The sequence below is a fragment of the Hippocampus zosterae genome, chromosome 7 (genome assembly GCF_025434085.1).
Source record: "Hippocampus zosterae strain Florida chromosome 7, ASM2543408v3, whole genome shotgun sequence".
Classification (NCBI taxonomy): Eukaryota; Metazoa; Chordata; class Actinopteri; order Syngnathiformes; family Syngnathidae; genus Hippocampus; species Hippocampus zosterae.
In genome coordinates, this window is record NC_067457.1 from 6,069,410 (window position 1) to 6,096,668 (window position 27,259).

Below are 27,259 nucleotides of genomic sequence, written 5' to 3' on the forward strand. Positions count from 1 at the left end.
GACAGACAGCGATGCTAAATCATAAGAGATTTGAGTTTTTGTCCAGGCATGTGGGCGGAGCACGGCAATGGAGTGCGTGGACAAGGGGAACGTCTTCCAGCATTTGAACACAGAAAGGGAAATAAAAAGCCCAAAATAGTTGAGCTTCCAGATTCTATGGCAGAGCGATCACGATAAAAGGCCTTCATTGGGATGCAACAGGAGAGGGAGGAGGAATTGTGCAAAAAAGAAACATGCCTCTTGAGTGAAAACATCAGCGAGTAAGAATATTTCAAGGTTTTATGATGCGGTTTTCTTGTCATTCCTCAAGTTTAAAAGTCAATTGGGTTCAATTTAGATGGAAATGCAGATTCCTGGCAATGTAAAGTGGATTTATAGCAGGTTGAGAAGTACACAGCCGAATTAGGTTATGGGTTATGATTAGGTCAATGGGACATTATTCGTCCCGTGAAGCCATAAACGTCGGACACAGCGGAGTCTTCTCCAGGAATTGTCTCTTAATGTCTGCTTTTGCAATCATTGATTCGCCGGGCCGGGCCCGGGATTTCATTTGACCTTTTGACGGACACGGCTTGCTGAACTTGATCCTTTGCGGATTTTCCCTCGAATCTGTCCTCTCTGGATAAATATTTCATCCGGCAAAATAATTGATCAATTGAGTTACAAAGATGGTTAAAAAATGATTTTGTAAATAAATTGCCTCCAAGTTTCTGTAGTTCAGGTGGAGGTCACAGTCCATTTGCAGATTGACTTCTTATCATTCCAGTCCACCGCCTTCAACTCGGGGTAAAGATTTCAAGCCGCGGTTTGGGTTTCAGTCAGGGTTCCAAGGTAAAGGCAGAGTTTCAAATCAGGTTTCTGTTGCAAGACAGGGTTTCAAATGAGGGTTTTCAAGCCTGGTTTAGGGTTTCAAAAGTAGCGCACCACTCTACTGGGATGAAAGCAAACCTGCATAGTCAACACAGAATTTACGAGAGGGAGGCAAGTGCGACTGAGCGAGGCCTATATACTCTCACCTAGGTGGATAGCTACCGCCACCACAGTCAGGAGATTTACGACAGGGTTGACGCGACTTATTATTCCCGGTGGCTGCCGAGAATTGTATGTGGTCCTTTTGAGCGCGCACACTTTTGTTTATGACGGAGCAACCACAAACCACAAACCAAAGACCACAGACAAACCTACCTCCTGTCTCAAAGCAGTTTTCTGGCCTTTTGGGAGTCCACCCCACAAGGCCCACTCATCTCCCATGCTTGCGTGTGGGCCAAGGTGAAATGGGGGGTTCTCCGTTTGATGGATGAGCCGTGACCAATGAGAGGCTTAGCCGCAGAGATAGCTGGTGAATGTCAGGGTCATGAGAATACCTGCGATCCATGGGGAGGCGCTTGGTATCAGCCTGGCAGCTGAGGGTTCATTGGCTCCAAAATATCCATGATGACTATGTTCACAGGAACCATATTCCCTTCTGTTTGTGCCAGTGGGCTAATGGATAAGGCACAATCTTCCAAAGTCTAGAATTGTGCGTTCAAGTCTCATCGAGGGGGTTGGCTTTTTGTTCTTGTTAGGTACTGTAAAAAATAAAAGTTATAGTCTGTTTACTTTCGATTTAATTCAAATATTTTTTGTTAGTTTGTTTTGTTTGCTTGTTTTTGTTATATTTGTTATTTTAGTTTTTGTGCCCCAGTGGCACTAGTCTCCAAGCCAGGGATTGTGGGTTTAAGTCCCATCTGGGGTGTTGACTTTTCCTTGTTGTTGGGTACCAATTAAGGAATGAAAAAAACAAACTTCGGATGTTTTGGTTGGATTTTCTTAAAGTATTTGTAAATCTGTGTACCCCAGTGGCCTAATGGATAAGGTACTGGCCTCCTAAGCCAGGGATTGTGGGTTCAAGTCCCATCTGGGGTGTTGACTTTTCCTTGTTGATGGGTACTATTAGAAAAAAAGAAAAAAAGGCGCTGTTTTGGTTGGATTTTAATAAAATATTTGTAAACGTGTGTGCCCCAGTGGCCTAATGAATAAGGCACTCGCTTCCTAAGCCAGTGATTGTTGGTTCAAGTCCTATCTGGGGTGTTGACTTTTCCTTGTTGTTGGGTATCATTCACAAAATGAAAAAATTGGGCTGTTTTGGTTGGATTTTATTAAAATATTTGTAAACCTTTGTGCCCCAGTGGCCTAATGGATAAGGCACTGGCCTCCTAAGCCAGGGATTGTGGGTTCAAGTCCCATCTGGGGTGTTGACTGTTCCTTGTTGTTGGGTCCCATTCACAAAATGAAAAACCTGGGCTGTTTTGGTTGGATTTTATTAAAATATTTCCAAACCTGTGTGCCCCAGTGGCCTAATGGATAAAGCACTGGCCTCCTAAGCCAGGGATTGTGGGTTCAAGTCCCATCTGGGGTGTTGACTTTTCCTTGTTGTTGGGTACCATTCACAAAATGAAAAACCTGGGCTATTTTGGTTGGATTTTATTAAAATATTCATAAACTTGTGTGCCCCAGTGGCCTAATGGATAAGGCACTGGCCTCCTAAGCCAGGGATTGTGGGTTCAAGTCCCATCTGGGGTGTTGACTTTTCCTTGTTGTTGGGTACCATTCACAAATGAAAAACCTGGGCTGTTTTGGTTGGATTTTATTAAAATATTTGTAAACCTGTGTGCCCCAGTGGCCTAATGGATAAGGCACTGGCCTCCTAAGCCAGGGATTGTGGGTTCAAGTCCCATCTGGGGTGTTGACTTTTCCTTGTTGTTGGGTACCATTCACAAAATGAAAAAACCTGGGCTATTTTGGTTGGATTTTATTAAAATATTTTTAAATGTGTGTGCCCCAGTGGCCTAATGGATAAGGCACTGGCCTCCTAAGCCAGGGATTGTGGGTTCAAGTCCCATCTGGGGTGTTGACTTTTCCTTGTTGTTGGGTACCATTCACAAAATGAAAAACCTGGGCTATTTTGGTTGGATTTTATTAAAATATTTGTAAACTCATGTCCCCCAGTGGCCTAATGGATAAGGCACTGGCCTCCTAAACCAGGGATTGTGGGTTCAAGTCCCATCTGGGGTGTTGACTTTTCCTTGTTGTTGGGTACCATTCACAAAATGAAAAACCTGGGCTATTTTGGTTGGATTTTATTAAAATATTTGTAAACTCATGTGCCCCAGTGGCCTAATGGATAAGGCACTGGCCTCCTAAGCCAGGGATTCTGGGTTCAAGTCCTATCTGGGGTGTTGACTTTTCCTTGTTGTTGGGCACCATTCACAAAATGAAAAAACCTGGGCTATTTTGGTTGGATTTTATTAAAATATTTGTACACTCGTGTGCCCCAGTGGCCTAATGGATAAGGCACTGGCCTCCTAAGCCATGGATTGTGGGTTCAAGTCCCATCTGGGGTGTTGACTTTTCCTTGTTGTTGGGTACCATTCACAAAATGAAAAAACCTTGGCTATTTTGGTTGGATTTTATTAAAATATTTGTGAACCTGTGTCCCCCAGTGGCCTAATGGATAAGGCACTGGCCTCCTAAACCAGGGATTATGGGTTCAAGTCCCATCTCGGGTGTTGACTTTTCCTTGTTGTTGGGTACCATTCACACAATGAAAAACCTGGGCTATTTTGGTTGGATTTTTTTAAAATAGGTGTAAACTTGTGTGCCCCAGTGGCCTAATTGATAAGGTACTGTCCTCCTAAGCCAGGGATTGTGGGTTCAAGTCCTATCTGGGGTGTTGACTTTTCCTTGTTGTTGGGTACCATTCACAAAATGAAAAAACCTGGGCTATTTTGGTTGGATTTTATTAAAATATTTCTAAATGTGTGTGCCCCAGTGGCCTAATGGATAAGGCACTGGCCTCCTAAGCCAGGGATTGTGGGTTCAAGTCCCATCTGGGGTGTTGACTTTTCCTTGTTGTTGGGTACCATTCACAAAATGAAAAAACCTGGGCTATTTTGGTTGGGTTTTATTAAAATATTTGTAAACCTGTGTGCCCCAGTGGCCTAATGGATAAGGCACTGGCCTCCTAAGCCAGGGATTGTAGGTTCAAGTCCCATGTGGGGTGTTGACTTTTCCTTGTTGTTGGGTACCATTCACAAAATGAAAAACCTGGGCTATTTTGGTTGGGTTTTATTAAAGTATTTCTAAACCTGTGTGCCCCAGTGGCCTAATGGATAAGGCACTGGCCTCCTAAGCCAGGGATTGTGGGTTCAAGTCCCATCTGGGGTGTTGACTTTTCCTTGTTGTTGGGTACCGTTCACAAAATGAAAAACCTGGGCTATTTTGGTTGGGTTTGAATTAAAATATTTGTAAACTCTTGTGCCCCAGTGGCCTAATGGATAAGGCACTGGCCTCCTAAGCCAGGGATTGTGGGTTCAAGTCCCATCTGGGGTGTTGACTTTTCCTTGTTGTTGGGTACCATTCACAAAATGAAAAAACCTGGGCTATTTTGGTTGGGTTTTATTAAAATATTTGTAAACCTGTGTGCCCCAGTGGCCTAATGGATAAGGCACTGGCCTCCTAAGCCAGGGATTGTAGGTTCAAGTACCATGTGGGGTGTTGACTTTTCCTTGTTGTTGGGTACCATTCACAAAATGAAAAACCTGGGCTATTTTGGTTGGGTTTTATTAAAGTATTTCTAAACCTGTGTGCCCCAGTGGCCTAATGGATAAGGCACTGGCCTCCTAAGCCAGGGATTGTGGGTTCAAGTCCCATCTGGGGTGTTGACTTTTCCTTGTTGTTGGGTACCGTTCACAAAATGAAAAAACCTGGGCTATTTTGGTTGGGTTTGAATTAAAATATTTGTAAACTCTTGTGCCCCAGTGGCCTAATGGATAAGGCACTGGCCTCCTAAGCCAGGGATTGTGGGTTCAATTCCCATCTGGGGTGTTGACTTTTCCTTGTTGTTGGGTACCATTCACAAAATGAAAAAAACCTGGGCTATTTTGGTTGGGTTTTATTAAAATATTTGTAAACCTGTGTGCCCCAGTGGCCTAATGGATAAGGCACTGGCCTCCTAAGCCAGGGATTGTGGGTTCAAGTCCCATCTGGGGTGTTGACTTCTCCTTGTTGTTGGGTACCATTCACAAAATGAAAAACCTGGGCTATTTTGGTTGGATTTTATTAAAATATTTGTGAACCTGTGTCCCCCAGTGGCCTAATGGATAAGGCACTGGCCTCCTAAGCCAGGGATTGTGGGTTCAAGTCCCATCTCGGGTGTTGACTTTTCCTTGTTGTTGGGTACCATTCACAAAATGAAAAAACCTGGGCTATTTTGGTTGGATTTTATTAAAATATTTTTAAATGTGAGTGCCCCAGTGGCCTAATGGATAAGGCACTGGCCTCCTAAGCCAGGGATTGTGGTTTCAAGTCCCATCTGGGGTGTTGACTTTTCCTTGTTGTTGGGTACCATTCACAAAATGAAAAACCTGGGCTATTTTGGTTGGATTTTTAAAGATATTTGTAAACTCGTGTGCCCCAGTGGCCTAATGGATAAGGCACTGGCCTCCTAAGCCAGGGATTGTGGGTTCAAGTCCCATCTGGGGTGTTGACTTTTCCTTGTTGTTGGGTACCATTCACAAAATGAAAAAACCTGGGCTATTTTGGTTGGGTTTTATTAAAATATTTGTAAACCTGTGTGCCCCAGTGGCCTAATGGATAAGGCACTGGCCTCCTAAGCCAGGGATTGTGGGTTCAAGTCCCATCTGGGGTGTTGACTTTTCCTTGTTGTTGGGTACCATTCACAAAATGAAAAACCTGGGCTATTTTGGTTGAATTTTATTAAAATATTTGTAAACTCTTGTGCCCCAGTGGCCTAATGGATAAGGCACTGGCCTCCTAAGCCAGGGATTGTGGGTTAAAGTCCCATCTGGGGTGTTGACTTTTCCTTGTTTTTGGGTACCATTCACAAAATGAAAAACCTGGGCTATTTTGGTTGGGTTTTATTAAAGTATTTCTAAACCTGTGTGCCCCAGTGGCCTAATGGATAAGGCACTGGCCTCCTAAGCCAGGGATTGTGGGTTCAAGTCCCATCTGGGGTGTTGACTTTTCCTTGTTGTTGGGTACCGTTCACAAAATGAAAAACCTGGGCTATTTTGGTTGGGTTTGAATTAAAATATTTGTCAACTCTTGTGCCCCAGTGGCCTAATGGATAAGGCACTGGCCTCCTAAGCCAGGGATTGTGGGTTCAAGTCCCATCTGGGGTGTTGACTTTTCCTTGTTTTTGGGTACCATTCACAAAATGAAAAAACCTGGGCTATTTTGGTTGGGTTTTATTAAAATATTTGTAAACCTGTGTGCCCCAGTGGCCTAATGGATAAGGCACTGGCCTCCTAAGCCAGGGATTGTGGGTTCAAGTCCCATCTGTGGTGTTGACTTTTCCTTGTTGTTGGGCACCATTCACCAAATGAAAAACCTGTGCTATTTTGGTTGGATTTTATTAAAATATTTGCAAAGTTGCGTGCCCCAGTGGCCCAATGGATAAGGCACTGGCCTCCTAAGCCAGGGATTGTGGGTTCAAGTCCCATCTGGGGTGTTGACTTTTCCTTGTTGGTGGGTACCACTCACTAAATGAAAAAACCTGGGCTATTTTGGTTGGATTTTATTAAAATATTTTTAAATGTGAGTGCCCCAGTGGCCTAATGGATAAGGCACTGGCCTCCTAAGCCAGGGATTGTGGGTTCAAGTCCCATCTGGGGTGTTGACTTTTCCTTGTTGTTGGGTACCATTCACAAAATGAAAAACCTGGGCTATTTTGGTTGGATTTTTAAAGATATTTGTAAACTCGTGTGCCCCAGTGGCCTAATGGATAAGGCACTGGCCTCCTAAGCCAGGGATTGTGGGTTCAAGTCCCATCTGGGGTGTTGACTTTTCCTTGTTGTTGGGTACCATTCACAAAATGAAAAAACCTGGGCTATTTTGGTTGGGTTTTATTAAAATATTTGTAAACCTGTGTGCCCCAGTGGCCTAATGGATAAGGCACTGGCCTCCTAAGCCAGGGATTGTGGGTTCAAGTCCCATCTGGGGTGTTGACTTTTCCTTGTTGTTGGGTACCATTCACAAAATGAAAAACCTGGGCTATTTTGGTTGAATTTTATTAAAATATTTGTAAACTCTTGTGCCCCAGTGGCCTAATGGATAAGGCACTGGCCTCCTAAGCCAGGGATTGTGGGTTAAAGTCCCATCTGGGGTGTTGACTTTTCCTTGTTTTTGGGTACCATTCACAAAATGAAAAACCTGGGCTATTTTGGTTGGGTTTTATTAAAGTATTTCTAAACCTGTGTGCCCCAGTGGCCTAATGGATAAGGCACTGGCCTCCTAAGCCAGGGATTGTGGGTTCAAGTCCCATCTGGGGTGTTGACTTTTCCTTGTTGTTGGGTACCGTTCACAAAATGAAAAACCTGGGCTATTTTGGTTGGGTTTGAATTAAAATATTTGTCAACTCTTGTGCCCCAGTGGCCTAATGGATAAGGCACTGGCCTCCTAAGCCAGGGATTGTGGGTTCAAGTCCCATCTGGGGTGTTGACTTTTCCTTGTTGTTGGGTACCATTCACAAAATGAAAAAACCTGGGCTATTTTGGTTGGGTTTTATTAAAATATTTGTAAACCTGTGTGCCCCAGTGGCCTAATGGATAAGGCACTGGCCTCCTAAGCCAGGGATTGTGGGTTCAAGTCCCATCTGTGGTGTTGACTTTTCCTTGTTGTTGGGCACCATTCACCAAATGAAAAACCTGCGCTATTTTGGTTGGATTTTATTAAAATATTTGCAAAGTTGCGTGCCCCAGTGGCCCAATGGATAAGGCACTGGCCTCCTAAGCCAGGGATTGTGGGTTCAAGTCCCATCTGGGGTGTTGACTTTTCCTTGTTGGTGGGTACCACTCACAAAATGAAAAAACCTGGGCTATTTTGGTTGGATTTTATTAAAATATTTGTAAACCTGTGTGCCCCGGTGGCCTAATGGATAAGGCACTGGCCTCCTAAGACGGGGATTGTGGGTTCAAGTGCCATCTGGGGTGTTGACTTTTCCTTGTTGTTGGGTATCGTTCAAAGAAATGGGGGAAAAAAAACCTAGGCTATTTTGTTTGGAAAAAATAAAACCCTGGGCTATTTTGGTTGGATTTTACTAACATAGTTCTAAGTATTTGTGTCCCAGTGGCCTAATGGATAACTCACTGGCCTCCCAAGCCAGGGATTGTGGGTGTAAGTCCCATCTGGGGTGTTGACCTTTCCTTGTTGTTGGGTACCATTAAAAAAAAAAAAACTTGGGCTGTATTGTTTGAATTCAATCAAAATAATTGTATATTTGTGTGCTCTAGTGGCCGAATGGCTAAGGCACTGGCCTCCTAAGCCAGGGGCTGTGGTTTCAAGTCCCATTGAAATTGTTGGCTTTATTTGTTGTTGGGTACTCTTTCAAAAAAATGCATCAGTAAATTCTGTTCCATTTCTTTAAAATATTTGTAGGTTTTTGTGGCTCAATGGCTCAGCTTCAGAAAACAGGTGAGTTGTGATTGCTGTTTTTAAACAAGTGAGGCGGTCTGGAGCATATTATTACAAAGGAAATTTGGGGGTTAACTTTCCCTTTAAGAATGCTGCAGAAAGAATAAGATGTTTCCAGGAAGTGGACAGCAATGGTTGCATATGGTGGACACATGTCCTGAAGAAGACTGTAAGAGGAAGTTTCTTCTTCACTTTGGGGCTGGGCCAAAACATATGCTTGTCGCCACTCACAAGCCCTGTGCTCGATGAGCAGCAGGGCGCCAGCCGGAGCCTCGTTAGACACCAAGAGTCACCCTTGAAAATCAATTACAAACAGGACAGCGCTGGCGCATCTGTTTCTGCTCTGGAGTTATGCGGCACTGTCTCCTTCCTACTCCGTCGCCATTCCGAAGCTTGTTCTTCTGGGATTAATGATAACACTGCAAGTTTGTGGGGCCGCTTGTAAATCAAGCAGGGTGAAATGGGGCAATGACAGATATGAGTAGTGGGGAGTCTCTGTTATTCCATGAAGCCATTTTATTGGAGTAGTGGAAAAGGGTGTCATTATCGATGCTCAGTTTTTAGGATCAGTGGACATTCCGATCAAATCGAGTCAAGTCTGGAGGCAAAATATATGAATGCACAGCATGAGGGTTTCAAGTTACGGTTTTGAACAATGGTTAGAATTTAAAAATGTTTGGTTTTCCAGCTAAGGTTAGAACTTCATGTTAAATTTGAATCCAAGGTTTGCGTTGTAAATTAGGGTTTCAATTTTGGGTTAAGATTTAAAGACGGGGCAAGGGATTTAAGAGCTAATTGTCAAATCAGGGTTTTCAGACCGTTTTATGGGTTTAAAATAGGGTTTCATCAGAACCTTTTTTTTCCTTTCTTTTTGGGTGCCTTGGTGAAACAGCAAGCGGAAGATGATTTTTGTACTTTTTATATTTTTGAATCATAATGTCAGGCTCATTCATCAGTGTTGGTCATGTGCAAGTGTGAGAGCGCTTTGTGTGTTAGTCAGAAGACCTTGTGCACTGCATTGTGAATCTGCTTTATGAAATGCTTTCCATTTTTTAAATGAAATATCAACTTGTTTTGATTCAACAAACCACGTATCTAATCGTTATGTGGTTCTTTTGTGTGAACGTTTATAGCCATTTTTTTTCTTCCAAGAAGCAGTGAAAGAGTGGGTCGACAGAAGCCATGCTGAGACCACCTCCGGGAGGTTAGATCAATGTAAAAGGCATCTAAGGCTGAAAGTGCCCTCACAAACTATCCATTGTTAGCGCGTTTCCACTTCATGTAACCCATCTGTTGTTGACGTCCACCTCATGGACAAAAAGTAATAAAACATTGGTGCTTTTGTCTGCTCCAATGTCAACATATACAAAAGAATAAAGTACATGAAATGGAGGTTCGCAACAACTTAATGTTGCATTGGAGGTTTTTTTTTTGTATGTTTCAAATCATTATTATTATTATTACTTTATACATGTTTTGGTCACGTGTTGTTGTCTGCCCCGGAAATCCTTGTCACCGCCACATCCCGAGGTCAAAATGGCGGCTCACTGCATGTGAAGGAGATCAGGAAGAAAGCTGTTTTTCCCCTGACGAAAGAACATGTATAAGACGCAATGTAGTCGGCTTACAGGTAACGGCTCTCGAACGCGGACTGCGCAGCTGCATCTGCTTTCCTTGTTGCCATTTTAAACTCGCGCACGCTTAAAAACAACGAGGCTTCCGGCGAGGTAGCTAAGCTAGGTTGCCCGATGAAGAATGTTTTGCTTGTCTGAGATATGACCTTTTTGCTTGAGGTCGTCTGCTTCTGCATTGACTTATGTTTATTAAACATAGGCTGATCTGTAACAGTGACACGGTTTTATTGCTCTGTGTGAATGATACATTCAAGTAGCGCTAAGTAAGCTAATGATGGTTTTTCTACGAGCTTCCAGCAAAAAACTTGATCCAAGGGATGTTCAATAAACATTCAGCTGTAATTTCTTATGATGCACCACACTCAGAAACATCTCACACATACGAAAGCATGCAAGGAGGGATTTCAGAGTGAAGGCAAAGAGTGCTGCATCTCTTGCGCTGAGTGGTTGGTTTGAAGTGCTTGAGAGCAGGCACACATTTACTCAATGCACGATGGGAGTGCGACTTTTAAACTTTGAGCCTTCAGTTCCAAAGCCAAAGTCTTAACCATTGAACTACTGCCATTATGAATTATTGCCAGACGTTGGATAATGGTAAACTTGCATATTTTGCAATGCCAGTAATATTGACTGAAAATGTATTGCTCCAAAATATTACCAACTGTAACCCACGCGTTTGGGGAATTTTTAGAGTGATTGCCTCGGTGAATGCAATTAATGTAGTTTGAAAACTTGCTAAGTATGGGCAGCAAATGACCACTTTTGCTTGCAGCTATGTTCTAAATGGAACCAAGGCGGTGGAGGGAGTGCACTATGGAAGCCTCAGAATGTTTTTTTTAAATGCCCTAAAAAATAAACTCATATTTATTCATTTTGTCATGTAATTTGCCCATCCCTCATATAAGGACTAAGTACTGTGCTGGGTTTTGTATCATAGGTTTGTTTGGTGTAAGCTTAAAGCAGAAACTGGTGGGATGTGGTCCCCGATGCAAGCAGACAGCCCAAGGCCTTGTTCTACCGCACAGGAGAGACCCGTCACACTGGATGACCTATCAACACCTCAACTTCCTCAAACGCCAGGTAACTCTTTTCGGAGGCTCAATCATTACTTTGGATGGATACATGAATCAATATTATTCAATTTTTCTTCTTCTTTCTTTTCAGTATGTGACAAAGAACCTGAGTGCGCTTAAGCAGCGTGCTGCCCCCAAGCGGGCAGCAGCGCTTGCCGACGTGGATGAGAATGACCGCGATGAGAATCGGGTCCAGAGAATCCCGACCGTTGAGCCCACGGTGGAGGAAGTATCGACCTCGGCGGTGGCTCGGGAAACATCCAACAATATGACGACGTCAGACGAGACACCGCACTTGCAGGTCGAGACGGATGAGGCACGAGAGGCGCGTCTGGACGGACAGTGGAAGCCACTGAAAGTGGAAGTGGGTGACCTCCCTGATATCTATGCTCGACTCACCAAAATCAAACTCACGGGTAGGAGACTGTAGACGGCCAAAGAATTGGAAATACATGTTCGCTATGTACGAGGTCAAATGATGCTTTGCTTTTCAGCACTTGTGGTCACGACGGCGGCGGCTGGTTATGCCATGGCTCCGGTGGCCTTTGATCCTGCCATCTTCATTGCAACATGTCTGGGGACAGGACTCGCCTCGGGTGCCGCCAATTCCATTAACCAGGTGAGTTTGAATGAATGCAACAAGCCTATTGTACATGATCATGCAGATAGCTTTGGGTCATAGGTCCTAAAATAAAATACAATACAATACAATACATGCTGATTTATATAGCGCTTTCACAACAGCGGCAGCTGTAACAAAGCGCTTAACAAAACAGTTAACATCAAGTAAAACAATAAACACAACACATAACATAAAACACGGACAGTCGTGCAGTCCTAACCACTTTTCCGTCACACGCTTTGTTGTTTGAGAGCAGTTTGGGATGAAAGAGGAGAGAATCAAAGTGTCCTTTAACCAGTGGATCAGAGACGTCATGCTCAAAATGTGCACACGTCGGCTACAAGCTAAGTTTCAAAGTCAACAAGAAGCTGTAGCATCCATTGACGAAAAAAGAGATTGGTTCACTTCTCCTGTCCCATGGAAATCCATTTCAATTCCAAGCGGCGACTCACGGTACCAAATACGCATCGCCGCTCTTCGCCAACGCTCCTCTCTCCTCATCCTCAACTTCAGCGGCCATCCATCCAGCCGCACCAACGCCAACTGTCCAACAGCGCTGACATAGCCACTGAACAAATCGGGGTTGTGAAAAATGCTGCCCATTACTGGCGCAAAAAACACAAGCGCCCCAGGTCTGTCCAGCACCGACAGTCAATGGCGCCGGCATTCCTCCCAATCAAAATCTGTGCTGGTACAGGCGTGCTGCCGAGAAGGCGCAACCACCAAGCACAGATACTGCTCCTTTGACGAACGTCGTGGCCAAAAAGCGCTGAAAACAGTCCATATCAGGTCCACACAATGAAACAACAAACAACATGTGACAAAACAAAAGACAAAAACAGCAAAAAAGAACAAAAAAGCAAGGCTCTTGAAGAGCACTTGCCGAAGGCTGCCTACTCGGGCGCCATCTTGGGAAAAAAAAAAAAAAAAAAAAAAAAAAAATGTCAAAACAATTTTTTTAATCCTGTGCAAAAATCTGATTTTTTAAAAAATTTGATTATTATTATTTTTTTTTCCTGTTTGCTTATCGTAAAAGCGAATCACCTCACAAGTTTGGCTTTTATATTTTCTGTAATGTGCAAAATTTTCCTGAACCCAAACTGGTTTAATTTTTTTTTCCCCCCAGGATCATTTGTTTCAAATTCCACATTAGTTCTTCACAGATAACATCCATCCATCCATCCATTTTCTGAACCGCTTAATCCTCACTAGGGTCGCGGGGGGTGCTGGAGCCTATCCCAGCCGTCTTCGGGCAGTAGGCGGGGGACACCCTGGATCAGTTGCCAGCCAATCGCAGGGCACACAGAGACGAACAACCGTCCACGCTCACATTCACACCTAGGGACAATTTAGAGCCTCCAATCAGCCTACCATGCATGTTTTTGGAATGTGGGAGGAAACCGGAGCACCCGGAGAAAACCCACGCAGGCCCGGGGAGAACATGCAAACTCCACACAGGGAGGCCGGAGCTGGAATCGAACCCGGTACCTCTGCACTGTGAAGCCGGCGTGCTAACCACTGGACTACCGGGCCGCCCTCACAGATAACAGAAAATCACAAATGTAAAAAACATCTAATCATAAGAACGCATATGTGGAAACGGCTAAAAAAAGTTATAAAACAAATGGTCCTGACAAATAAAAGTAAACTTAATTTTAAAAACGAAGTGATGATGAAATAGCTACTGGCCCTTTTCATCCATCGCATAGGAAATTGCCGATATGTGTACTTGGACTTGCGTGGCTTCATTTTTGAGACAAGCAGAATGCAACTGGCAGGATCAACATCAGCTTTCTGCGTCTTATGTCACGACAAGCTTGCAAATAACACAATGAAGCCATTAAAACTGCTTTGCCTAAAGAGAGAATAAACACGCACCAATACTACACAAGCCTTTGGCATTTTGGGAAAGAAAAAGAAATGGCACCAAGATTCGCTACTTGAAAAAGAACAAGCAAATTGCTCCTGCTTATTTCAACAACCACGTTGAGTGTCATGGTAAGTTGTATATTCAATCATTTGTTTTTATTTGCTACAACTTCTCTTGGGAAGCTGTAAAGGTTTTTCCGTCGGTTTCTGAGTTCTCGTCATGCTTTAAATTATTTCACTTGTCAAGCAATGTGAGGTTGACTTTTTTCAAGGTATGTGAGAATCGCAAAAAAGACTGTCGGTGAAAATAATGTTCGAATCAATCGGAAAGGGTATATTACGAAATGAATTCTTTGGAAATGGTTTCTGCTATCTGAGGTATATAAGAAATTGTAAAATATATTTCGATATTTGTATCTTTTTTTTCTACAATAACATTTTGTCACACTGATTTGTTTTTGGAAGACACTGAAAGGAGCTTTTTTTCTTTTCCCATGCTTTTTTTGTTGTTTTTTTTTTTTTTCCTCAGGACAAATGTAGCTATCAAGAATCCCATCTGTAATGCTTTGGCCACAGAACTTCTCTATTTTCGTGGGCGGAAAGAATCGCACACCTCTGGTGCGGATGATGTTGCCCTACAACGTGTGTTTGGTCGCTGCAGGTGTTCCGGCCGTCGTCACCTTGCAGTCTGGCTAATACGTGAGCTAATTGGATAATTGAGTTAGACCAGAATTTCAAGCCGGTGTCTCATAGACCCTCGAGGCAGGGGACGTGTAAGGGCACCCCCACTGTGTAATTCCAAACCGAGTCAGTCTCGCTGTGTTTGCTTTGGTGCGCGTTGGAGCGGGCTCGTCTTGTGTCATTTCTCTTTTCCTGTTTTCTTTTGTGTCTGCGCGTCGTCTCCCACCGCGAGGCCCGGCGCGCATGTACGAGCGAGGCCACTTAAGCCCCCGCTGCCTGGCCACTCTAAACTGTGTTTCTGTTCAAGCGTGCATTATTTACGCTGCTGCTTTTCTGCATTTTGGGCAGTGCCATCGTCTCGATAGGGAGTCCTTTCATTAGAGCAGTTGTCACGGTGTCCACGGATATAAGAATAGCGAGTGTTGAGGTACCACAAGGACATTTTTCCATTGCAAGGGAGGGATTGGGGCGTGGTTAAGCTTTAAAGGTCAAGAACATGCGACATATTCGCCAAATGCCCAACTCAATTCGGAGCCCTTTGCTTCCTTGCGCAGATGCCGCGCTTAAGATGGTGTTTTCCTTGAGCTTATCTAAAACAAAAGAGATCGTTGATCTTTGACTCGGAACACCTTTTGATGCTCGCGGCTTCATCGAGGACTCACGGAGAGTCCTTTTTTTTTGCTCTAATTGCCGTGCAAAGAGGACTCGTCGAAGGCCTCCCTCCCATCGCGGATGAATCTTTAACGAGGTCGCCTTGTTTTCGGCTTAATTTATTTAAAGCCTTTTTTTTGTCTTGTGTCCATTTGAACTCCCGCAGCCTCAGATGCCAGACAGATGCTGTGCTCTGATAAAGACAAAAAAAAATTAAAAATAAGCGCCCGCAGCAAGGGAAGGGGTAGCTAGCTGCAGTACCATACTAGCAAGGGCACCGCTAATTGGACCTCTTGGGCAAGATGTTAATGAGTTACACCGTTTAACTAGCATCCATTTAGCAAGTTATTTTCATGGAGATGACTTTTTCCTCTGATGTGGTTTTCAACAGCTTGCCAACCATTTTTGAGGCATTAAACTGGATTACTAAACACCAGTAATAGTTTTTTTCTGTCAACCCTGGACAGATTCGATTATTCATTCATTCATTCATTCATCTTCCGTACCGCTTGATCCTCACTAGGGTCGCGGGGGGTGCTGGAGCCCATCCCAGCCGTCTCCGGGCAGTAGGCGGGGGACACCCTGAATCGGTTGCCAGCCAATCGCAGGGCACACATAGACGAACAACCATCCACCCTCACACTCACACCTAGGGACAATTTAGAGTGTTCAATCAGCCTGCCATGCATATTTTTGGAATGTGGGAGGAAACCGGAGCACCCGGAGAAAACCCACGCAGGCCCGGGGAGAACATGCAAACTCCACACAGGGAGGCCGGAGCTGGAATCGAACCCGGTACCTCTGCACTGTGAAGCCGACGTGCTAACCACTGGACTACCGGGCCGCCCCAGATTCGATTAACATGGCTGAAAATGACTTGACACAAATAATCTTGTTTTTGCTACAAAGATAAAGGCCCATGTCACGAAAGATGACCTCAGCGTGTCATTATTTCCTGTCAAGATGGTTGGCCACAAGCTTGTCAGGGCAAATGCGTCACCACCATGTGCTCGGCTTCCGCTGGGAAGCTTTACAGACAGGTAGAGGCCCCGTGTGCCGCCTCGGTGATTGGCCTTTTATTTAAGGACAAAAACACTGTGATTACGGGCCTCTCGTCTGAAATGCCGACGCAAGCCAGACTTGAGTCAGAAAGGGGGAACGGCCCCGCTGAGCGGCGCCTAACATCAGTGTACCTTTCGGCACCTCTGCTGCCGTTTTTGGCAGCAGCTGAGTAAATGTCCCGAAACAAAGCGGGAACGCGTCGTGCTGTGTTTGTTGTCTTATGCTGTGTTTTCAGCGGGTAATGGAAAAAAGAAAAAAAATGAAGGTGACATTTGAGAACTTTGACAGATTGTCGGCGTATTTTACCGAATGTGTCAGGCTTTTTTTTTTTAGCTGTATTTGTGTCGTCCTTGCAGGTTGTTTTGATGTTTTTAAATTATGAGTAAAAGAAAAATGCTTTGCTCTCATTGTGAGGCCTGATAATTCTTTTTTTTTTCTTCTAAATTTAGCCTATCGTGTTATTTTGTGGGACTACAAAATAATCAAATACATTTATGTAGCAGAAGCCATTTTCTCCTAGAATTTGTAGTGTACAGTAATTCAAAGTCTTGTATTCTGTTTTTTTGGGGGGGGGGCTGAGATTAAGCTTCTGCGTTATGTTTCGAGAAATACCACACATGTGATTTTACAGAAGATAAATTTTATGCGGAATGCTAATATTTGGGTCATCTTCATTTTATGTGCGCATTTGCATACAGTTGCATTTGAACTCGAGCCTCGTTTATTTTATTTATTTATTTTTTTTTAAAGGCAGGTCAACCTAAGGGAAGCAGCGGCTCTAAAACGTGTGAATAATTGACAAAAGCAGACCTGAACGTGCAAGCGATGCCCGCGAGACAACAGTGCACGCTCATTTCCAGCATTTCACTTCAGGAAAATCAAAGTGCGCTGCATCCAAATTCGGGCATGCTCCATTTATGCAATTAGCCCTTGTTCTCGGTTTACTCAGGCATTCAATTTCACCACGTCTCCTGTGCAAAAAAAACCCGACATTTATTATTATTAATTTTTTTTTGACCCCGTTGGATACAATTCAAGAGTCATTTACCTGCCTACACGCCGAGCTCACCCTGCACATCAGTGCTTTTAACACACGTTGATTATTCTAGTCGAGGTTGCCATTCATTGTCCTCCCACTCAGCTGTAATCGTGTTGCAAGAGCAGCGCGTGCGCGCGTGTCCACAGAGGAGGGCGTGGAACGCTTTGTTTGTGTCGCTTCTGTGGATGGAATAGTTACCCCGTGTGTGTTTGTGCTAAGATCTGACTGTATGTTGTGGTTTCCAACACACGTGATGCTCCTTTTTCCTATCATCTCTTAAAAGTCGCCCTGTAATTTGTGCTTAAGTGGGCCGGAGAAGCCCCTTCAACGGTAATAGCGGCCCCTCGGGCTGACTGCTCTTGTGTGGCTTTGGTTAAAAGCATTTGGTCGACGACGATATACCAAGAAATAGACGCAGTATTTTGTCCTCGTCCTATTTTCTTCCGGACAATAATGAATTTTCTTAACACGCCCCGACGGACCAAGGCAATCAAATCCCTCGAAATATGACACGGTTGCTATGGGCCCGGGCAGATTCTCCGACCTCCTGACCGCCGCCGTTAGCGACTGCGACGCTCCGATCGGCATGAAGGGCTTGGCAGCGGTTCAGCTGGCGCACTCTCGATTAACCGCAAGAGTACAGGACGCGGTGAAGTGCTTGAGTCTCCTCATGTTAGTCGGGCAATTAATGACAGCCCTGCTGAGGAGCGCTTGCTTCACTCGTGGAAATATAGCCGGCAGGATGGAGATTTTGTCGAAAAAGAAAATAGGCTAAAATTAGAACATTCGTTCCCCCCCCCCTCCCCCCCTCCATCTGATCAAGGCAATCTTTGTTTTTATATCCAGTCAATCACATAAGGAAAGTTTTTGGCGTGAGGCTTAAAATAATAGAACTTCTATTTTTGTGTGATCGCCGACCGCGGGGAATAAATTATGTCGCGGTTTGTTAGGCATACCGAGCGTGTCTTATCATCGTTTTTGTCAGTTCTGTTGCACTAAGAATAGTTCTTGTAACGTGCATGACGCGCAAACGTGAATTTCAGAATATCCATTATTTGTGTCTCTATTGAAATATTTGTCGACCCAGATTATGCACATTACCGTTAGTATTGCTGCAAGCTCTGAGTCAACAATTCTGGGTGAAAGCCGGATCGGAAGATACTGAAAGTGCAAAACGCAACTTAGACGCTTTTTATTTTCTTGACGGAGAATCTTGTTTGCGTAATTTCTCAGGCGTTTGAATGGCAGCGTCAAGGGCCAAGTGACAACGGATCCTCTGATACGATGCTGCTTGACTGACACAGCGTTCGCTAAATGACCGAAATACTCTGTCAATTTTATTTTTGTAATTATTTTACCTTCTAGCTTAATGAAGACACATTTACGATGCTTGAATACCTTTTTAAGGCCACATTCAGCTCATGCTGGTCTCGTCACACTACATTATAAAACAGTATTTAAATTGGTTCCAATTTTTACGTGGGCAGTGCAACTATGGCTCATTTGCAAAAAAACATTGTTGTTAGTTTAATTGTCTTTTTTTTTTTTTTTTTTTTTTAAATGAGGATGACTGCGGCCTTTTGAAGGTTTGGATACCCCCCCGTATGTAGCCATATAAAATGCAAGCAAAAACGGTTGGAATTTATTGGGTTTCATTTCAAGCCACACACAGATTATGACCATGACATAGTTTAAATCATAACCTGTGATTTACAGTCAAAATAATAACGGCACCCTTAAAAAATAAAATAAAATATTCAGCTCAATCCTTTAACGGTCTCATCATTTTTACTATTGGGCTGGATTTGTGGAACGTGGTTTGGCATCATTTTGCCACGCACACTCAAAAGCTGTTGCTGCTGATGCGCTGACTTTTTCTCTCTCCAGTCCAAACACGTGAGCCGTGCCAGAAAGAGCGAATTCCTTGGCCGTTCGGAGTTTTCCGGTCTCAGCCTGGCAAACGAGGACGTTTCGATGCGCTGCGCGATTCGTGTGCCGTCTTGGACCCGTCCGATATCGCCAACGTGTCAAATCACCCGGTTGAAGAATGTGTGTGTTTCGTGGACATTAACTACGCAGGTGTACGCGACGTGAGGTACGAAAGGCTCACAACTGTCCCGGAGTGCAGCTGAGTGCTTAGATGTTCTGAAGGAAGCTGCTTCTCCTTTTACGGATATCCGAGAGGAGTGCAGGCACTAAATGTCTCACGGCCGACACTTTGTCGTTAAAAACACGACAGGCTCAAGGAACGCAAATAGCTATTGATTGGCCGATGGTGCTGCCATTCAATAATATTAATTTCTACTCTGAAAAATTTGTGAATAAATTCACAAATTTATAAATTTTTATAACAAAAAATTAACAAAAAAATAAATTTTTCAATTTTTATTCACCGCGAGACCGTCCGCAGACTTCATGATTCATTCATGACTTTTTATATTTTATGGAGATGGCGCATCATCGGCGTCCCGTCATTGTGTCCACAGGGGTGCCGGCGAGCATTTAGCTTCCTCGTGGCGAAATGAACTGTCAGGCTTCTGTCAAAAAGGATTCAAGATGATACTCCTACTAGGCAGGGTTGGCTACGGGTGACACAGGAGTCAACTCTTGGCATGGGAGTAGCGGTTGCAAAAGAAAAAAAAAAGAATAATAATCGCAGCTTAAATATGATTGATCTCAAACCTCTCTCGACGGTAAATGTGCAGGTCTTGTTTAATCTGCCATTGAAGCACCGGCTCCCTTTTCAAATCACCTCCATGCAGCCTTGTTCTCTGCCGTTTTTGCGTCGAGTGTCTGTTTGGGTTCATCGCGTCCTCACCCGTCAGAACCGTTGAAGCGACTTGTCACGAGAGCTTAATCTGAGTAAATCTCTCTGGTGCTTGTTTGCGCAGCGGCCGATCAGAGGGGGCCCGCGTTTAGAGTCGAAGCCTTGAACGAGGCGCGCCCTTTGAGAGCCCGTTGCTGCTTTTCTCCAGTAGATTTGGCTCATCAAACAGATGATGTCCTGACATGCGTCGACGCTGTCCCGATTGTTTTGTTTACCTGAACACCTGCACATGCTTCAAACGAGTCAAGAGGAACGCCGTGTTTGGACCGGCGGATGTTTCTGGGGGCCAAAGCCTTCCAGCTGCTCGGCTGCGTGGCTTGTTTTCTTGTGCACGCACTTTACTGTCGACGGTTTAATTGTTCAAATAACTTTTGAATTGAACTTTGTGATTCCGAAAAGACAAAAACAACAACAAAAAAAGCACACCACAATTAACTTTGTTCAAATGTTTTGATGCTAAAACTATTGTGCATCAACAGAAATAATGCTTCCTCTGGGGCATAGTGGGTTGGAGTCACAAAAATCACTTTTGTCATGACTTAATTGTGGAATTTTCAGGGACATCCGTATTATCTTCAAAGCATTTGTGACACGCGAGTGTAGGAAGAGTCCGTCACGCAGTCTGTTATCAATGGACCTCTGCTGCGAGGTCTTGGATCACGTTCAGATGTAATAGCTCAAAGGATCTTCTTTTAACTTCCCGCGCCGCCTGTTTTCTGTCCTCGTCTGCGACGGAATTGTCGTTACACTTGCATGTATTACGTGTACGGGGTGTGCGTTTTAAAAGAACAGACTTCGCTCTGGCCTTTTTTCTTTTCTTTCTTTTTCCCGCTGACGTAATTGTTTCGATGGCTTGTTTTAAGGCTACTTAAAAGTGTACATTAATTTTAAGTGTACATCGACGTGCACGTATGCAGCAAGACACCCGCCACAGTTGAGTCTTTTCCAGGGGTAGTAAACTGTTGCGAAATCATTTTAAAGTTTGAAATATCAAAGTTGAATTCTTGAAATTGAAATTGCCAACACGCAAATGGAGCAAATATTCCAGCGCTGTCACAGTTACAGTGTGACACCCGGGGGGGGGGGGGGGGGGGTTGGGCGGAAACAATGAAAATGGGCTGGGCGGCTGGCTGATGCGAACCAGATGGGCTTGGTTGGCTTTAACGACGAAATAAAAGTCCAAAAGTGGACAGAGAGTGGAGGGGACGGCAAAGATGGTGGATCGACTTTGTCATTGTCTCCATATTGATGGAGTTCATTCGAGAGACCGTGAACACTTTTCTTTGACAACCTCATTAATCAAATGTTTTGCTTTAGCATCACATCTGCGTTGCATGCAGTTGATCAATTTCTGTTCGCCGTGAACTGCCATTCCAGATTTGGATGAGCAATTTTTCATTTGATGCACTTGTAAATGCTTGCCATGTTGTTGGTGTAAGTCGTGCATGTCAGCAGCGATGCGCTTTGAACTATGGAAGCAACTCCAACAATTGAAGTCCTGACAAGTAAAAGTATTTGAAAACTATCACGGCCCCAAACAATTTGACCACATATCGCATTCCCTTTGTCGTTTTATTATTATTATTATTTTTTGCTATTATTTGAAACACATTGTTGTGTTTCACGTCGCAATAGTACGATGGTCAGTGAGCCGATGGTGTCATCCGCGTCTAAGTGGCGACTGTCCCGTGTGAGGCCTTGTTTCAGAGCCGTTCTGCTCCGACGCTTCTCTCCCGACGCATTTCCTGACCCAGGAAATCGAATTAACACCTCCGCCCCGGCCGCCAGGTCCCACGGCCGCGTATGCAGCTGTGCGATCGGAACGCAGCATTAAAAGCACCACCTATGTGGGTGTGTGATGTATTTTAGTGCCCCGGCTATTTCCGCAATAGCTCGGGAATCTGCCGTATGCCCAACGTTGTCACAATGGTCGTTGGAAAAACACGTTGATGTACACACTGTTGATAAAATGTCTGCAGGCAGCAGCTTTTAAAAGAAGAGTCTGCATTTTTTTTTTAATGTCGATATTCACGCTCGCTTGATCTGTTTTCTTCATTAGTCCGAGGCCGTTATGAGGAAAGCAAACACACACGCGCGCGCGCACAATAGCTAGTTCCTGTATTTAAGCACCCCATGTGTTTGCGTTTTAGTCACACATTGCCAATCTCGTGGGAGCACTTTAAAGCGTTCTCCAGAGCGGACCATAAAACGGGAGTATAAGTAGTTTTTCCACAGAGTATCCCACAACACTCACACACACACTCACACACATCACCAGCATCACCTCCCACCCAACAGCCTCCACCTACCACCTTGAGGCCATTTAGACTTGAGTGTAGGGTGAGCGCTAAGCAGCCTGATGCCACTTAATTGTTTGGAAATATAGCCCGCCGAAGTCAGTCTCGTTTAACGGTGTGATATTTAGTGGGCGTATGTATAAGGGAAGACCCTCAAAAAAAAAAAGGCCCCGGAAGCCGGGCCCGTAATGACACAGGAAGTTTGTGAATGAAAGATTTTGGCAGTTTAAGGACAAACTGTCTACATTTTGCTTGATTGCAACCGACTTTGTATACCACGTTATACTCGATAGATGGGCGACAGACGGCCAGTTACATTCGAATACTGCCTTTTTTGTTTCAGCGGAGTGTAGCAGCAGCAGTTTGACGAGTGACCGTAAAACAGGCAAACTCTTAACTGGTTACCTCCACAAATTCACAGCTTGACCTTTCATGTCCTCCCTTCTCGAGGTTATCGGCACTAAAAATAACACTTGAAGACATGTCGCCCGAATGTAAATAAATGTTGCTGGAAGAGGCAGAGTACGGCTGCACTGTGTCAACATAAGTGACAGTCGCCGACTGCTGTTTGGAGAGGGGGTGACGGGTTGTACCACTTCCGCTGTATATGTATACTTTATACACACACATCCCAGTGTCGTGTTGGTACGTCTGATGCAACTTTCCAATTTGTGTTTGTCTCTGCAGTACTTTGAGGTGCCTTTTGACTCCAACATGAACCGAACCAAGAACCGTCCACTAGTTCGAGGACAGATCAGGTACCGTCCTCTGACTCGTTGTTGTTTTCCCGCGAGGCTCGCATAGCTACTTACAGTCAAATCTCGTTACAACGTACCTTGAGGGACGTAACCAATCTATACGTTCTAACTGTGGTTCGTCGTCACCATTTCCAATAAGATGGCCATCAACGACGATGCATAATACAGTATGAACATTAATAGATGTAAAAATATGAAGTTGAAATACAGTTCAAACATGTCAATGAAATGAGTCGGATCAGTAGTGTTGCTAAGCAACGGAGCAGAGAATCCCGCGCAAGACAATTTGTTTATAAGCAAGGTCGCGGCGGCAGTTAGCTTCCCCGTTGTTCGCTGTAACAATGGCCTTTTCACAATTTTGTGAAGAAAATGTGGTCCTTTGAACTAAGTTATAAAAGTTTTTGTTGTCAGCAAAATTGGCAAATGGAAAATGAATTGCATGAAATTGGGACTCTGAAATGTGAATGAAAACGTAAACGGGGTACGTTGAAAAGAGGTTCGACTGGATTTATGAAAAATGTGAATAGTTTGCACTGTGAAAGTATGAGTTTTATAGTAAATAAACCGGTGGTAATTCGATTCAAAAAGAAAAACCAAAAAGTTAGCAGAGGTTCTTTGGTCTGTAGATGGCAGAAGCGCCCTCTTATCTCACAAGTAGTGGTTTAGTTGGGGGGGAATCAAAGAACAAGTGTTGATTTTGGCTCTGGCTCCAAACATCACTGGCACCATTCATTGTCAAAAGGAGGAACCATGTCACGTCAGGATCCTCATTGCCTCGCGGCTGCTAAACAAAGTCTCATTGGTGCATTATGTTTTTGTTTACTTTGACGCTGCCCACGTGACATCATCAAAGCCACCCCCTCCCCATCCTTGAAGCCCACTGATCCACAGCCCACTTGCCTGCCCCCCCGACTAAGGCCACACAAAACACCACTAATTACATTAATGCATCCACCACCACAAAAAAAGAGCTAATTTGCGTTTCATTTTGAAGAAGAAAGCTCCTCAGTTTGATCAAGATGTGAATCTGCACTCTCTAATTTATGGAGGGTCTCGCGGCAAACGTGGAGCTGCTTTCAATATGAGCGAAGGGGATGAAAAGGAGAATGTGGAAGACTTCATCCGGTTTAAAGGCTTTTTTCCCCCCTGCCTTCTGGTTTTGATCTTCGGCGTGCTGTCGATGTTTCCGACCTAAAACTCTTATCAGATGAGCTTCCTATAAGCCTCCTGTTTGGCGACGCGCTGGTGACTCTCATGTGTACTCACCTGACGCTCCTCTTTTTCTCCATTACTATCGTATTCAGCCCTCTTCACGCCGTCACTTTCGCGTTGGCGTGTGGCGTGCCCGGCGTGGCGCTGCTGACCTACGCCGTCAACCCTCTGACGGGCTTCCTGGGAGCCGTCAACATTTTGCTTTACACGTGTTGCTACACGCCGCTCAAGAGGCTCACCATCGCCAACACGTGGGCAGGTTCCGTGGTGGGCGCCATACCTCCTGTCATGGGCTGGACGGCCGCCACGGGCTGCATGGACCCAGGTAGCCACCAACCATTTGAGAATGTCGCCAATTAATGTTTTTGCTATCGAAAGTGTCAGAATGGGATGCCTTGCAGCAAGCCTATTCAGTGGCATCTGGTCACACACCAAGCCCCGCCTCTTCCTCTCCGCAGGTGCGCTGCTGCTGGGTGGCATCCTATACAGCTGGCAGTTCCCACACTTCAACGCGCTCAGCTGGAACCTGAGGGAGGACTACTCGCGCGGCGGCTACCGCATGATGTCGGTCACGCACCCGGCAATGTGCCGGCGCGTGGCCCTGCGGCATAGCGCGGCACTTGCGGGCCTCGCCGCCGCCGCGCCGGCGTTGGGCGTCACCACGTGGACCTTTCCACTGGTGTCGCTGCCCATCAACGCGTACATCACCCTACTCGCCTTCCGATTTTACCGGCGGGCCGACCGCGCCAGCGCCCGCAAGCTCTTCTTCTGCAGCCTGTGGCACCTGCCCATGCTCTTGCTACTTGCGCTCACATGCAAGAAACCTCGCGAAGATGACCCCGCTAGCACAAGCTAACACAATCACTTGATGGATTCATCATTTTTTTTATCCCAAAAAGGCCTCAGTGTCTCCACTGTAAATATGTATTTATTTATGAGGGCCCAGCACTACCTCTTCTTATAAAGCAGGGATGTCAAACTCAAGGCAGCCCACACATCAAAGGTAGGCCATCTTGAAACCTTTAACTGTACAGGAAATGTTTCATTAACAGTTCATCATGTTAAAAACAATAAAACCACTTCACTGTTAATCGTGAAAACGCTCTACCTTTTGATTACAAGTGGCAAGCATATGGCGCCGGTTTAGCTGGCAGCTATCACAAGAAGGCAGCAATCGCTGAACTGCACCATCGAACACGATCCAAGTCATCGTCCTTTTTTCAAAACACACAGAAACCACCGCCTTTGAATTACCGGAGACTAGCTAGTGGCAAGCACAAGAAGCTGATCAAGCGGTCTGCATCATCACTTCAATGCTTTTTTCTTTTTAATCCCCGATAAACAGATCGACTGTTCAACTAATCAACTGGGGTGGGTTAAGATCCTTATAGTCCTTTGCAGAAGAAGTTATTCAAAAGACTGCCTTTTTAAATCACCAGTGATGGCATCAGAGGCCAACAGCGGTCGCATGTTTGCTCAGTGCTTCAACAGATTTTTGCGCATAACTAACACATATGCACCATCACTGTTTATTTTTCTTTTTTTAAATTGTGTAGATTGGATAAAACCATAATGTTGATTCATCGTGTTTTGAAGAGACAAAGATGTGAAAAGAAGTGCTTAAAACACCCACACAACTGGCTGAAATTTTAATCATCTTAATTTAACAATACTACCCCGACACCTGTTAGTCAACACGAGCACCCCTTTCCGCCCCGTCAGGCCAAGTTTTTGGTGTTTGGTTACATCGCTATCGTTGCCCATCCCGCCGCCATAAAAGGTTGGGACGTGGTTAAGGGAAGTGGGGGGTGGTCCAAGTATTTTTTATTTTTTTTCCTCGTCCAAGGCCGCCGGAGCTGTGGCGTCCTCGTAAAGTGCCCAAGCGGATCTGGAGTTTTATCCGAGAGGGTGAAAGGGGATTGAGCGGGCCAGCTGTTTCATCCGAAGAACAAGAAGACGGAAAAACACCCGACCTGCTCAGGGATCCAATGTCACTCAACTTGGCCTAAACATTTATTTGCCTTATTTTTTTTTTCTTTTTCATCCATGTGGAACTCGACATTATAACTCGGCTTTTATTAGCCACATGCTAACTGGAAGGTAAGTAATACGGGAATGCGGGCATCCTGTGGAGAAACCAGGAATCGTGTAATAATTTTGATGGAAAAACCTCTGTTTGCCTCTTTCGTAAATTGTTCATCTCTCATCAGCGTTCTTTTTTTGTTTCATTGTCGGTGAGAGTATTACACTTTCCCTTCACGTGACAAACTAAATTACAATGAAATACAGATATCAAACGGAAAACATGTTTGTTTTGTATGATTATAATCTTTCTGCTCATAGTGTGTACATACATATATATATACTGTATATATTTGTATCTTAAATTGTATATTCCAGTTATTGTGGAAGATTAATTGCAAAAACAACTCGGTGTCGTTTTTATATGACCGGAACAAAAATTTAAATTCAGCAATCAACATATACGTTTTTCTTGTTATTTTCGAGATGAAAAGAAGTACCGGTATGTTATTTTTGACAACACAAAAAAAATGATATGAGCAAGTAATAAATTTTTTAAACAGTTCAAATGTCAAGATGGAAAGGTAATATGTTGATGTTTTTGATAGCTTGTTTGTTTCAACACTAGTATTTGATTTTCATATTGTATCGTGAGTGGAACCTTATTTTTTAGTTGAAAGTTGATTTAGGAGTTGCAGCTCTGCTTGTTGCTTTTAATGGTGCAATACTGTATATATATATATATATATATATATATATATATATATATATATATATATATATAATCATACATTTACACTATTGCGTATGTGTCCTTTGACCTGCAACACTTAGATGAGAAAGCCAACGACGGTTCCACAGAAACACTCATGACTAGACCAAAGCTAGCCTGCCTGGTGAGTACATACCAAAAGTGGCAAAAGTGTGTCCTTTTTTTGTCCAATGATTGCATGTATTTATGCTGCAAGAATACTTCAATAATATTCAAATAATTCCCATTCTCAATCCTCTCATCTTCCAGGATCAGGTTTTACATGGGT

At 44.2% G+C, this 27,259-nt stretch overlaps 1 protein-coding gene and 30 non-coding genes across 31 annotated transcripts; all 31 read left to right on the forward strand.

Moving 5' to 3' along the window:
• Positions 1-1,832: 1,832 nt before the first annotated feature.
• trnar-ccu (transfer RNA arginine (anticodon CCU)) lies at positions 1,833-1,905 on the forward strand. The gene has a single exon. It is a non-coding gene; the product is annotated as a tRNA-Arg (tRNA).
• Positions 1,906-2,161: 256 nt separating this feature from the next.
• On the forward strand, positions 2,162-2,234 carry trnar-ccu (transfer RNA arginine (anticodon CCU)). The gene has a single exon. It is a non-coding gene; the product is annotated as a tRNA-Arg (tRNA).
• A 91-nt stretch (positions 2,235-2,325) lies between these two features.
• On the forward strand, positions 2,326-2,398 carry trnar-ccu (transfer RNA arginine (anticodon CCU)). Its single transcript has one exon. It is a non-coding gene; the product is annotated as a tRNA-Arg (tRNA).
• A 91-nt stretch (positions 2,399-2,489) lies between these two features.
• Positions 2,490-2,562, forward strand: trnar-ccu (transfer RNA arginine (anticodon CCU)). Its single transcript has one exon. It is a non-coding gene; the product is annotated as a tRNA-Arg (tRNA).
• Positions 2,563-2,652: 90 nt separating this feature from the next.
• On the forward strand, positions 2,653-2,725 carry trnar-ccu (transfer RNA arginine (anticodon CCU)). The gene has a single exon. It is a non-coding gene; the product is annotated as a tRNA-Arg (tRNA).
• Positions 2,726-2,817: 92 nt separating this feature from the next.
• Positions 2,818-2,890, forward strand: trnar-ccu (transfer RNA arginine (anticodon CCU)). Its single transcript has one exon. It is a non-coding gene; the product is annotated as a tRNA-Arg (tRNA).
• Positions 2,891-3,145: 255 nt separating this feature from the next.
• On the forward strand, positions 3,146-3,218 carry trnar-ccu (transfer RNA arginine (anticodon CCU)). Its single transcript has one exon. It is a non-coding gene; the product is annotated as a tRNA-Arg (tRNA).
• Positions 3,219-3,310: 92 nt separating this feature from the next.
• trnar-ccu (transfer RNA arginine (anticodon CCU)) lies at positions 3,311-3,383 on the forward strand. The gene has a single exon. It is a non-coding gene; the product is annotated as a tRNA-Arg (tRNA).
• A 421-nt stretch (positions 3,384-3,804) lies between these two features.
• Positions 3,805-3,877, forward strand: trnar-ccu (transfer RNA arginine (anticodon CCU)). The gene has a single exon. It is a non-coding gene; the product is annotated as a tRNA-Arg (tRNA).
• A 256-nt stretch (positions 3,878-4,133) lies between these two features.
• On the forward strand, positions 4,134-4,206 carry trnar-ccu (transfer RNA arginine (anticodon CCU)). Its single transcript has one exon. It is a non-coding gene; the product is annotated as a tRNA-Arg (tRNA).
• Positions 4,207-4,298: 92 nt separating this feature from the next.
• trnar-ccu (transfer RNA arginine (anticodon CCU)) lies at positions 4,299-4,371 on the forward strand. The gene has a single exon. It is a non-coding gene; the product is annotated as a tRNA-Arg (tRNA).
• A 256-nt stretch (positions 4,372-4,627) lies between these two features.
• trnar-ccu (transfer RNA arginine (anticodon CCU)) lies at positions 4,628-4,700 on the forward strand. The gene has a single exon. It is a non-coding gene; the product is annotated as a tRNA-Arg (tRNA).
• A 93-nt stretch (positions 4,701-4,793) lies between these two features.
• On the forward strand, positions 4,794-4,866 carry trnar-ccu (transfer RNA arginine (anticodon CCU)). The gene has a single exon. It is a non-coding gene; the product is annotated as a tRNA-Arg (tRNA).
• Positions 4,867-4,959: 93 nt separating this feature from the next.
• Positions 4,960-5,032, forward strand: trnar-ccu (transfer RNA arginine (anticodon CCU)). The gene has a single exon. It is a non-coding gene; the product is annotated as a tRNA-Arg (tRNA).
• A 256-nt stretch (positions 5,033-5,288) lies between these two features.
• Positions 5,289-5,361, forward strand: trnar-ccu (transfer RNA arginine (anticodon CCU)). Its single transcript has one exon. It is a non-coding gene; the product is annotated as a tRNA-Arg (tRNA).
• Positions 5,362-5,451: 90 nt separating this feature from the next.
• Positions 5,452-5,524, forward strand: trnar-ccu (transfer RNA arginine (anticodon CCU)). The gene has a single exon. It is a non-coding gene; the product is annotated as a tRNA-Arg (tRNA).
• A 92-nt stretch (positions 5,525-5,616) lies between these two features.
• Positions 5,617-5,689, forward strand: trnar-ccu (transfer RNA arginine (anticodon CCU)). The gene has a single exon. It is a non-coding gene; the product is annotated as a tRNA-Arg (tRNA).
• A 91-nt stretch (positions 5,690-5,780) lies between these two features.
• Positions 5,781-5,853, forward strand: trnar-ccu (transfer RNA arginine (anticodon CCU)). The gene has a single exon. It is a non-coding gene; the product is annotated as a tRNA-Arg (tRNA).
• A 91-nt stretch (positions 5,854-5,944) lies between these two features.
• trnar-ccu (transfer RNA arginine (anticodon CCU)) lies at positions 5,945-6,017 on the forward strand. The gene has a single exon. It is a non-coding gene; the product is annotated as a tRNA-Arg (tRNA).
• Positions 6,018-6,109: 92 nt separating this feature from the next.
• On the forward strand, positions 6,110-6,182 carry trnar-ccu (transfer RNA arginine (anticodon CCU)). Its single transcript has one exon. It is a non-coding gene; the product is annotated as a tRNA-Arg (tRNA).
• Positions 6,183-6,274: 92 nt separating this feature from the next.
• On the forward strand, positions 6,275-6,347 carry trnar-ccu (transfer RNA arginine (anticodon CCU)). Its single transcript has one exon. It is a non-coding gene; the product is annotated as a tRNA-Arg (tRNA).
• A 91-nt stretch (positions 6,348-6,438) lies between these two features.
• Positions 6,439-6,511, forward strand: trnar-ccu (transfer RNA arginine (anticodon CCU)). Its single transcript has one exon. It is a non-coding gene; the product is annotated as a tRNA-Arg (tRNA).
• Positions 6,512-6,603: 92 nt separating this feature from the next.
• trnar-ccu (transfer RNA arginine (anticodon CCU)) lies at positions 6,604-6,676 on the forward strand. The gene has a single exon. It is a non-coding gene; the product is annotated as a tRNA-Arg (tRNA).
• Positions 6,677-6,766: 90 nt separating this feature from the next.
• Positions 6,767-6,839, forward strand: trnar-ccu (transfer RNA arginine (anticodon CCU)). The gene has a single exon. It is a non-coding gene; the product is annotated as a tRNA-Arg (tRNA).
• Positions 6,840-6,931: 92 nt separating this feature from the next.
• On the forward strand, positions 6,932-7,004 carry trnar-ccu (transfer RNA arginine (anticodon CCU)). The gene has a single exon. It is a non-coding gene; the product is annotated as a tRNA-Arg (tRNA).
• Positions 7,005-7,095: 91 nt separating this feature from the next.
• On the forward strand, positions 7,096-7,168 carry trnar-ccu (transfer RNA arginine (anticodon CCU)). Its single transcript has one exon. It is a non-coding gene; the product is annotated as a tRNA-Arg (tRNA).
• Positions 7,169-7,259: 91 nt separating this feature from the next.
• trnar-ccu (transfer RNA arginine (anticodon CCU)) lies at positions 7,260-7,332 on the forward strand. The gene has a single exon. It is a non-coding gene; the product is annotated as a tRNA-Arg (tRNA).
• A 92-nt stretch (positions 7,333-7,424) lies between these two features.
• trnar-ccu (transfer RNA arginine (anticodon CCU)) lies at positions 7,425-7,497 on the forward strand. The gene has a single exon. It is a non-coding gene; the product is annotated as a tRNA-Arg (tRNA).
• A 92-nt stretch (positions 7,498-7,589) lies between these two features.
• trnar-ccu (transfer RNA arginine (anticodon CCU)) lies at positions 7,590-7,662 on the forward strand. The gene has a single exon. It is a non-coding gene; the product is annotated as a tRNA-Arg (tRNA).
• Positions 7,663-7,753: 91 nt separating this feature from the next.
• Positions 7,754-7,826, forward strand: trnar-ccu (transfer RNA arginine (anticodon CCU)). Its single transcript has one exon. It is a non-coding gene; the product is annotated as a tRNA-Arg (tRNA).
• Positions 7,827-9,957: 2,131 nt separating this feature from the next.
• LOC127603977 (protoheme IX farnesyltransferase, mitochondrial) lies at positions 9,958-25,297 on the forward strand. Its single transcript, XM_052070740.1, has 7 exons — positions 9,958-10,102; positions 11,044-11,186; positions 11,271-11,595; positions 11,674-11,798; positions 22,915-22,985; positions 24,290-24,522; positions 24,656-25,297. Exons 1-7 carry the CDS (start codon positions 10,072-10,074, stop codon positions 25,051-25,053), a joined length of 1,326 nt encoding a protein of 441 aa, XP_051926700.1. The 5' UTR covers positions 9,958-10,071; the 3' UTR covers positions 25,054-25,297.
• The last annotated feature ends 1,962 nt before the right edge of the window (positions 25,298-27,259 follow it).

Coding starts and splice junctions, on each gene's coding strand:
- LOC127603977 (XM_052070740.1), top strand. CDS start 10,072: ATGTATAAGACGCAATGTAGTCGGCTTACAG. Junction 10,103..11,043: donor GCAATGTAGTCGGCTTACAG/GTAACGGCTCTC, acceptor TTTGTATCATAG/GTTTGTTTGGTGTAAGCTTA. Junction 22,986..24,289: donor CTAGTTCGAGGACAGATCAG/GTACCGTCCTCT, acceptor TATCGTATTCAG/CCCTCTTCACGCCGTCACTT.